Source organism: Cricetulus griseus, chromosome 3 (assembly GCF_003668045.3).
Source record: "Cricetulus griseus strain 17A/GY chromosome 3, alternate assembly CriGri-PICRH-1.0, whole genome shotgun sequence".
NCBI lineage: Eukaryota > Metazoa > Chordata > Mammalia > Rodentia > Cricetidae > Cricetulus > Cricetulus griseus.
Window position 1 is genome coordinate 273,798,511 of NC_048596.1, and position 9,844 is coordinate 273,808,354.

At 55.6% G+C, this 9,844-nt stretch overlaps 1 protein-coding gene across 2 annotated transcripts; it reads left to right on the forward strand.

The window, feature by feature from the left end:
- The first annotated feature begins 97 nt into the window (after positions 1 to 97).
- On the forward strand, positions 98 to 8,692 carry Tspan17 (tetraspanin 17). 2 transcript variants are annotated; one of them, XM_027409844.2, is made up of 9 exons: positions 100 to 332; positions 2,966 to 3,016; positions 3,087 to 3,233; positions 3,573 to 3,743; positions 5,676 to 5,801; positions 6,013 to 6,060; positions 6,562 to 6,678; positions 6,753 to 6,814; positions 7,321 to 8,692. In XM_027409844.2, exons 1-9 carry the CDS (start codon positions 246 to 248, stop codon positions 7,463 to 7,465), a joined length of 954 nt encoding a protein of 317 aa, XP_027265645.1. In that variant the 5' UTR covers positions 100 to 245; the 3' UTR covers positions 7,466 to 8,692. The 2 variants fall into 2 exon arrangements, with proteins under 2 accessions (XP_027265646.1, XP_027265645.1); XM_027409845.2 differs by lacking the exon at positions 6,562 to 6,678 and having other exon boundaries at positions 98 to 332.
- Positions 8,693 to 9,844: the final 1,152 nt, after the last annotated feature.

Here is a 9,844-nt window from a genome sequence, read left to right on the forward strand (position 1 = left end):
CGTGGGCGGGGCCGGAACGCCGTGCGGAGGCGGGGTCGGATGAGGGCACCGCACTCAGGGTGTGGTGGCCCGAGCGCCGGGGGCGGCGCCACGGCGGGCGGGGCGGCCGGCGAGCTGGGTGGCCTTGGGCATGAAGCGGCGGCAGTCGCCGGGCTAGGCCCGGGGCGGCTCCAGGCCTGGGCGGCCCGCGGAGGGCTGAGCCGGTCCCCGGCTCCGGTTCCCGGGGCGGCGGGTGACCACTCACCATGCCCGGCAAGCACCAGCATTTCCAGGACCCTGAAGTCGGCTGCTGCGGGAAATACTTCCTGTTTGGCTTCAACATTGTCTTCTGGGTGAGCGCGGGGTCCGCTTCGTGCCCTGCGCTGGGGAGGGGGGTGAGGGAGGCAGCCTCAGTTTCTGCGGGGGAGACCCTCCTCAGGGGCTGTTCCCCGGCTCCTTCCATCCCGATTCCCAGTCCCCAAGAGCTCTCCTGGGGGGAACCTGCTGGGATTCCTGGGGGGCGGGACCCAGGCCCAGCAGAGGGGGTTTGGGAGTTTCGCGTCGCAGCCCCAAGTTTGGGCGAAAAAGGGGCGGCGCTTGCCGGAAGACTGCAAGGGCGCGGTGGTTGCGGGATGAGCCCCGCCCCGCCCCCTGGGCACTCCAGCTCCCGCCCGGCGTGGTGCGTGAGGTTCCTGCGGTTGGGTCCTAGCCCTAGTCTACCCCACGGTGGAGAAGCTTGTGAGCCAGGAGGGCAGGAAGTGAGCAAAAGCCAAGGCCTCTGGGGCTGCAGGGAGAAGGAACTCGGTTGAGAGTAGGGAGCTGTCCCTTGGGCACAGAATTCAGCATTCCATAGCTGCTGGAACAGAGGCTTCCCTTCGAGGGTAGCATCTGTGTCTTGGCCTGCCAAGTCATCTTTCTTTTCTTTCTCTCCATCTATTGTCAAGGCGGGCTCTTCATGCTCTCCTTCACGCCAGGCCTTTCCAACTTGTTTTCAGCAGCGTTCAAGGACTGTGTTCACCCACGTGCTGCTGGTTTTGCCCTGTGGTGGGTGCCCTTGGATCCCAGAAGTGGGCCCTGGGGGATATGTGCAGCTGCCGGGAGCACTGCCCTGAAGTCAGAGGGCCTGAGTGTAGCAGGCCTTGTCCAGAGGCTTTTGGGCAAGACACCTTTACTCTCTGGGCCTCAGTTTTCCAGCCTAGGAGTGGGTGGTATTGGAGTTTGTCCTTCTTGGTTGTTAGATTAAATAATAATTTTTGTTGAGACAGGGTCTCACCCTGTAGCCCATCCTGGCTTGGAATTTGCTGCAGTTTTCCTGTCTGAGCTTCCTGAGTGCTGGGATTACAGGTGTGAGCCATCACACCGAGTTTCATATTAAAGGAGTTCTAATGAGGCACATTCTCCCAACTACCTTGTTATTATCTATAGTTACAGATAGGGAACTGAATGAATAGACACTGAGACGTTAAGTCATTTGCTGAGAGCAGCAGATGCTTATCAGTGGCTGGAGGTAAGGCAGAGGAGCAAGCACACAGTAACTCTGAGTGTGTATTCTTTGCCAGGCTGGGGAGGGGCATGAAGTCCTTCCTGGCTTTGTTCCGTGGTCTGGGCAGGGGAGTGAAGGTGGGAGAGCATTGAGGTTCTGTGCTTGGGCAGCATGGAGCAGAATTGGGTCAGATCTAGCTGGCTGCAGCTATATGGGAGGGTGACAGAGGATCTGGAAATTTGGAGGGTCTGGGAGCTTGAATCCCTGATGCTCCACTCCCAAGTGTGGGGGTTATAGGTCTGTGCCGCTCTTCCTGGCTCTACCATCTGGGCATCAACAGACTCTTCATCTGGGCAGCCTGTGTTCCCTGCATCAGTCCTTCTCATTATCTTGCCTCAGTTCCTTGCTTGGAGAGCCATGATAGTCAAGGCCAACCACACTCTCCCCCCTGACCCCAGGTAGCTCCCTCCTCTGTGAGGAGGACACACCGTTAGAGTACAGTGAGACACTCCCCCGCCATCCATCTTTTCCTTCCCTGGCCCTGGGTTCTGTCCACTGCTGGCTTCTCCTGGAAATGCCTTCTCTGTGCTGGTATGCGGGCACACAACCAAAGCATCTCTTCTCCAGCCCCATCCCATCTGATCATCTCATCTTTGGGCAAGAGACCCACTAACATTTTGTTTTTCCCAAACCCCTCCCTGTTCAGCCCAAGCCCATTCCTCCTCCTCTTCTAACTTCCCCAGCCTCCACCGCCTTCTCCCTCTGCCCTGTCTTTGCCCTTCACCCTGGGTTCCAGCCCTAACCGCCCATCCCCCTTCCTCTCCACAGTCAGTTCAGCCTGTTGGGATGCTGGCCTCTCTCTGGGTCCAGACCCCACATCTTCCCCCCACCCCCGTTTCAGACCCCTCAGTGCCCCAGGCAGTTGCTAGTCCTGTGAGCATACCAGAGAAGAGGCCAGCCCTGCTCTTGGCCCCGTGGTGCTTATCCAAGCAAATGAAGAGATATCCAGGTGGCTGGAGCGGCTGGTGGGCTTCAGCTGGGGTTTGAGTGGCGAGGAGGCACGAGAGGGAGAGAAAGGTTCTGGGTAGAGCACCCAAAAAGGCCAAGATCCACGGTCATCTTCAGCTACACTGTGAGTTGGAGGCTAGTCTTGACTATGTTGAGACCCTGTCTCAAAAAACCAAAACCAAAACAAAGGCACAAGTACACCTGAGGTCAGATGCTTTCTGGGCCTGGGGAGCCTCTCAGCAGGATTCTGCTCTATGTGGAGAGAGTCCAGGAAGGGGCTGATGTCCAGTCTGAGGCTTGGGTGGCTTCAGTTCCTCTAGCTAGCCTATTTGAAAGACTCCCCGAGAAGTATCCTCCTAGGGAGGTGCACTGCCAAGTCCCATTCACAGCCTGGGCCCTTCTCCCTCAGCTTCCTGATGGTCTTCAAGGATGGGGTGTAAGGAAGAGTCCGTCCTGGTGCTGGTGCCCTACTCTGAGCTCTTGCTGTTTTTGCAGGTGCTGGGAGCCCTGTTCCTGGCCATTGGCCTCTGGGCCTGGGGCGAGAAGGTAAGAGAGTGGGGCTCAGGGGTGAAGTGGGAGGGGGATCACCCCCTCACTGTCCACTCCCCTGTTGCAGGGTGTTCTCTCCAACATCTCAGCACTGACAGATCTAGGTGGCCTTGATCCTGTGTGGCTGTTTGTGGTGGTTGGGGGTGTCATGTCGGTGCTGGGCTTCGCTGGCTGTATTGGAGCCCTCCGGGAAAACACCTTTCTGCTCAAGTTTGTAAGTGTCTCTCTACCCCAGACACACTGGAGACCCCTGACTACTTTCCATTCAGTTCTTGCCTAGGCATGGTGACCAGACAAGGAACAGGTAAACCACAGTCTTTTGTCAACACAAAGCAGTATTAAAGGGCAGGGAGCAAGCTCAGTGGTAGAGCACTTGCCTAGCACACGCAGGCCTCTGGGTTCCATTATGCAGCACTGGGAGGGGGGCAAATAGCGGGTAGGGACTGGAGACTGCAGCTCCCTTGGTTTTTGGCAGAGGTAGTGGGGAGCTCTTGCCTGTGGAGCCCCCTGACCTGCCAATCCAATGCCTACCGTCTGTATGCCCCCAACCCAGTTCTCCGTGTTCCTTGGCCTCATCTTCTTCCTGGAGCTGGCGGCAGGGATCCTGGCCTTTGTCTTCAAAGACTGGATTCGAGACCAGCTCAATCTCTTCATCAACAGCAATGTCAAAGCCTACCGGGATGATATTGACCTTCAGAACCTTATCGACTTTGCTCAGGAATATGTGAGTGCAATATCTATTCATCATGGGCCCCATACTAGCCATCACTGATGGGCACATGAGAGGGAGTAAATTCTCTGTGTGCACGGACCACTTCCTCACTACCCAGGCCAGCAGATGCTAGGGAAGGAACTAACCTAGGAGAGTCCCTGTCCCAGGAGAAGCCAGCTCCTGCTCATTCCCCAGGCTTTAGCCCTGTAGGGACACAGGCTTGTGAAACTGTGGCCAGAGGAGGAAATGGAACATACAATGAAGTCTCTTTTTCTCCTCAGTCTGGGCCCAGAGTACCTGCAGTGGCTATGTTGCTGATGCCCCATTACCGTGCCTCAGATTTTATATGAAATTACAGCCTTCTTTCACTTCCCACATAGCCACTTAGGTTTGGTAACAGAGCCCCTCTGAGAAATACATTGCTGGATGAGTTTGTCCTTGTGCAGACATCAGAACCACACAGTTGTTAGTCTCTCTTTTCAATTTTATGTATATGAGTTTTGCTTGCATATATATAATGTATATATGCACATACATACATACATGTGTGTGTGTGCGCGTGCACGCACCATGTGTGTGCCTGATACCTGAAGAGGGCAGGAGAGGGCATTGGATCCTTGGAACCGGAGTTACAGATAACTGTGAGTCACCACGTGGGTGCTGGGAATTGAACCTGTGTCCTTGGGAAGAGCAGCCAGTGCTCTTAACCACTGTCTGTCTCTCCAGCTGGAGCATAGTTGCTTATTTTCGTCAAGTATTGTGCACAGTCTATAATTTCAAGTTCTAGACTTATAGCCATGAAACCATTCCCACCTGTACACTCCAGTCCTCACGGTTCCTTGGGGCCATACCCTGTCACACCCAGTTACCTTCATTAAGATTTGGCCGTGGGATTCAGCAGTGTCTTGGAGCTGCCAGGGGCAGAAGCAGCCATGTAGCCTGAAGTTCCCATGTGCTTTCTGTCTCTATTCAGTATGGAAGTAGGACAGGCCCTGAGCCAGGTGCGGGGAGATTCAGTGATTTTAAAATGTGCGGCCTGTTCCCTTCGTGATGGCAGTGTGGTAATGAAGTCGGGAGACGATGCTGAGCATACAGAACGGGGCGAAGAGGGGAGGTGGGGAAAGTGGGGGCGAGGGCTGAAGCAGAGAAGGCGGGGAGGGAAGCCCCTGAATGTGACCTTGATGCCTCCCTGAGGAGGGAAAGAAGGAGTGGGTGGTGTGAAGAACAAGACTGTTCCCCAGCAGGGCCAGCAGGCACTTAGCAGGTGATGGGGCAGGTGCTGGCTCAGTTGTGTCTGAGTCCTGCACACACAGCCACATGGCTGGGCATCATGCTCCTGGCTCTGCTCACAGGGCTTGTGTCTGTCACTAGAGCTGTCTCTTGCTCATCCTGGAGCTTCCCCAGCCCTCACAGTGAGCTTTTCAGCAGCTGGTACCGTTCACACTATGCCTCTTGCACTGCAGACTTGGGCTTGCCATGGCCACATGTGGGAAGGTTAGCAAGGGTGTTCTGGGGAGGGGGACGGTGGCTCCGGCGTGATGCCAGGAGACATTTGTGGAGTGGGCTGGGATGGGAGAGCTGCCTGGGTTTCTCTCCTGTCCCTGTGGTGAAGGTTTTGCAAAACCTCTGGGGCAAGTGTGGAGAGACCTACTGCAGATATCAGGGTCTATAGTGCCTCTGTCCCTCAGGGCTTGGTCTTGCTCCTGTCCCTCAGAGAGATCCATGAGGAAGCCACAGCCTTCAAGCAAAGCCTCACCCTCTCAGTCATCTACCCACTCTGATTCCTATGGGCTCAATCCTGTCTGATGGGGGGATTGGGCTTGCCCCTTCCAGTCAGCCCGCCCTCTCCTTTGGGTTTGCCCCAAACAGGGAGGATGAAGCTCTAGGGTTAGACCTGGTTGCCTTCTGTGTACCCCTGAACCACAGATTCTCCTCTCTCCCTAGTGGTCTTGCTGTGGTGCCCGAGGGCCCAATGACTGGAACCTCAATATCTACTTCAACTGCACTGACTTGAACCCAAGCCGTGAGCGCTGTGGGGTGCCCTTTTCCTGCTGTGTTAGGGACCCTGCGGTGAGTGGGACCATGGGCGGAGGCAGGATCTCGGAGTAATAAGAGGTGCATGCCACTGTGCTCTGGTGTCCGTCCATGAGAGAGCTGAGTTCACAGTAGATGAGTGGGCACCACAAAACCCAAGCTTCTGTTTGCCTCTCTGTGTAGTCCAGGACCCAGTGAGACCATGGGGTCCCCTTAGCATGTTGCTAATGGTCTGTCTCCCCCTCAGGAAGATGTCCTCAATACCCAGTGTGGCTATGACATCCGACTCAAACTGGTGAGAGGGGTGGGGACAGGGTTGAGGGTACCTGGGATACAGGGGTGGCATAGTGGCCTCTCATAAGCTCACTTGGCAGGTCTCAGGGCTTCTTTGGGGTGGAACTGGCCCGGTCTGAGGTCTCGGGTTGCTCATTCCATCCCTGTGGAGTACCTGCTGTGGTTGGCATTGCTCTAGACCTTGGTGACCCAGTGCTAATGCATTGTCTCTGTACTCAAAGACAGTGAACGTGGAGAGACATTGATATGGATAGTCATGACAACTTGGGAGGTTGATAAGGTAGGGTCTGTGTGCTCAGAGAAAGCCTCTTCAGAGCAGAGAGCCAGGCTAAGACCCGAGGAGAAGGAGCCATCTTTATAAAGGCCTTGTGGCAGAATTCCAGGGACCAGAAGTTGGGGAGGACACTGGTATGGGCATGGGCTTGGGAAGAGAGAAGAGGTATAGACCTGGGCTGAGGCACACAGGGGCGGGCAGGCTGAGCTTGGTCCTGTGTGTCCTCAGGAGCTTGAGCAGCAGGGCTCCATCTACACCAAAGGCTGTGTGGGCCAGTTTGAGAAGTGGCTACAAGACAACCTGATTGTGGTGGCTGGGGTCTTGGTGGGCATTGCCCTCCTCCAGGTACAGCCTCGCCTTACTTCCCCTCCGCCCACCCAAAGCCGTCTGCTTTTCCTTACATGCTCTCTGTCTTACAGATATTTGGCATCTGCTTGGCCCAGAACCTCATGAGTGACATCAAGGCAGTGAAGGCCAACTGGTGAGGCTGCCAGGGGTGACGGCCACACGCCTGGCCTGATGGGCCTCTGCTGAGGACCTCTTAGGATGTCTGTTTCGCTCACAAGGCCTGCAGGGCATCTGTTATGACCTGAGCTCTGAGGCTTTATGAGCAGGTGTGAGTTGCCTGCTGGGGGAGCCACTGGGCTGTTTGCCACAGAGCTCTGTGTGTGTGTGTGTGTGTGTGTGTGTGTGTGTGTGTGTGTGTGTGTGTGTGTGTGTGTGTGTGTGTGTGTGAGTGTGTGTGTACATGCTTGTAAGTGCACCTGGAGTCACCACCCCAATGCTGTGAGGTGATGGCCCTCTCAGGGCTCTATGGGAAGATGTGGCCAGGTGGAGAGGGAACGCACCTGTATCCCCTGGTCTACTGTGAGATGCATCTGTGGTGGCTATTCACTATGACCTTGAGCCTGCCAGGAGCCTGCCTTGGTCTCAGTGTCACAACCTCTGAAATGAGTCCAAGAATTTTCTCTCTCCCTTGCCTCTCAGGGTCCCCCATGGTGATGGCTACAAACTACTCAATAAAGAACACTTTGAAAAACCGTGGCTTATACTCACCGTCTTCGAAAGTTCTGTTGGCAGCACAGCCCCAGAGCTCCTCAGTGAGGGCCCTGGCCTGAACCCAACTGCCTAACAAGGCCTCACAGGTCTGGGTGACTTACGCACCTGAGGTAGCCTTTTAAATGGATGTATTGCCTCAAAGGCCGCACCTCCTGAAGAATGACTCTGTGGGCACAGGCTTCTCAGTATCAGTGCCATCTCCAGCAGGACATAGAGACGCCTCACCTGGCCTGCTGTGTGTGCCTGACCCCCCAGCACCTGAGCGTTGCCCTCTCCATCCCCTACGGACTATCCCAGGAAAACACCCGGGGCTCCTCTGTGTCAGCCTCAAGAAAGTCATAGAGATCTGAAGAATGGGTACTGGAGACTGCCCCTAAAGGGTGTAGCCTGGCAGGCCCTAGCTATGCTGGGCACTGGGGTGGCAGTCACAATGTCCAGGAGAGTGACTAAGTGTTGGGAGCGAGGCAAGAGGATCGTGCAAGGGGAGTGCCCCGAAGCCCATGTCTTGGTGTCTGTGAGCTTCCCCCCAGTCTGTTTTGAGGTCCATCAGCTGTTGGTTTAAAAACCTCCTCCATGGCCTGCAGTGGTACCCAGAGGCCACCAGAGGGCACACCAACACTACAGTCAGCCTCAGACTTACACCCTCTCCTCAGAACCCAACCTGCGAACTTCTAAAGCAAACCAGCTCAGGCTTAGGCAATGTAGCTGCCTGGAGGGATGGTATGAGTGAAACGACCCGTCTCTACCCTTTCCCTTTGCTGGAGGGGTGGGCTGGGTCAAAGGCCACAGCTCAGGTGCCCTCTTTTCCCTCCATGAGTCACATGAGTGGGATAGAGTAGTGGGACCTGCTTTGCCTTGGCCTTGATCAGTACCGGAGACCAGACAGAGAGACGCAATGGTGAGCTATGTGCAGTCCGGATGGTGATAACCATCAGCTTGGGGGTGCAGGGGGTACAGTGGGAACTGTCGAGACCGTCCTCACCCACAGGGGCTGTTGAGTGTGGGAATGCAGGGCTGACAGCAGAAATCTCAGAGAGGCTGGCAATCTGCAGCTCTTGTAAGATAGCCAGATTTTAACTCAGACCTGCAGGCAGCACCAAGAACTGGGGCCCAGCTCCAGCTCCTGTGTTAACATCACCCCCAGTGGCCCTGACTCCTAAGCCATGTAGGTTGATTAGGCAGCATGCACCTGGTCACCTTGTCCCCTGGCATAGGCTGCTCAGAGCTCTTGATGGTGCTGACTGTGGTGGTATGTACGCTGCAATAAATACAGCTCAAAAAGCCTTGTTTTCTCATTTCAGATGGTTTCACTTCTCCCTTGTGAATTGCAGTTTCTTTTTCTGATGAGGAAACAGACCCAGAGAGGGGAGGGAGGCTGCCTAGTGCATATGAGGCGCACAGATCCTACCGCCCCCTTGTGCTGGAGTTTGGCATTGCATGTGTCTTCTTGATCAGTCTGGTGAGACTGTATGCTGAACTAGCAACCAAGGGCGTAAGGGTGTAAAGTTATCTTTATTCGCCAAAGGTGAGGTCAGAATCTACTTAGGTAGTGACACGGGGGAGAAAGGCAAAGTCCCTGCCCTGTGCTGCCTCCTCATGGGGGGACAGATGGTGAGGAGGCAAGCATTTTTGTTGGTGATATGTGCTATGAAGATGAGTGGCAGCTGGGGAGCCTGGGTGGAGGGTTGGGAAAGGTGCCATCTCTGGGGAACAGTGATCTACATTTGGTGACAGCTTCTGTAAGGTCTCCATGGCCGTGGTGGGCTTGGTGTGAGGGAGCCGGGATGGCAGGGAAGGTGGGAGTGGGTGAAGAGTGGATGGCGCGGGCACAGGGAGTGGAGGGGCCAGGGTATTTAGAACCCAAAGTGGCCAGACGGTAGAGGAGTGGGGACCTGGGCCAGGCCCAGAGTTCTGCAGAGCTCAGCTCATCCTCTTACAGGATCTCAGTGCTCCCTCCACTCACGCATCTGCCCACCCATCTTCCACGCACCCTCCCTGCTTATCACAAACACACCGTTGCCCACGGGGGGGGGCGGGGGCGGGGCCCCCTAGGCAGAGCCTGGGGTTTCTGAGGCAGAGGCAGGCAAGGAGCAGCTGCTGGTGGTGCGAGGATGTGGTGAGAAGCATGTGATTATCCTGAGTCAACGTATTGTCCTGCCAAGATGCCTCAGAAAAATCAAGAACTGTTTCTTTTGGCTCACAGTTTGAGAGGATCTGGTCCTTCGTTTCTTGGGCCTTGTAGTTAGTGCTAGGGAGGGCATGGTGGAGCAGCTGCTTGACTCAGGGCAGCCAGGAAGCACCTGGGGAAGGGCTTGGGACCGGTATAACTCCCAAGGACGTGCACCAGGACCCACTCCCTTCAGCCAGTCCCCCCTCTTATCACCTCTCTTCAAGTTATGAAGTCATCAATGGGTTAATCCATCAGTGAAGCCAGAGCTCTTATAAGCCTGTC

Coding starts and splice junctions, on each gene's coding strand:
- Tspan17 (XM_027409844.2), top strand. CDS start 246: ATGCCCGGCAAGCACCAGCATTTCCAGGACCCTGAAGTCGGCTGCTGC. Junction 3,234..3,572: donor ACACCTTTCTGCTCAAGTTT/GTAAGTGTCTCT, acceptor CCCCCAACCCAG/TTCTCCGTGTTCCTTGGCCT. Junction 5,802..6,012: donor GCTGTGTTAGGGACCCTGCG/GTGAGTGGGACC, acceptor TCTCCCCCTCAG/GAAGATGTCCTCAATACCCA.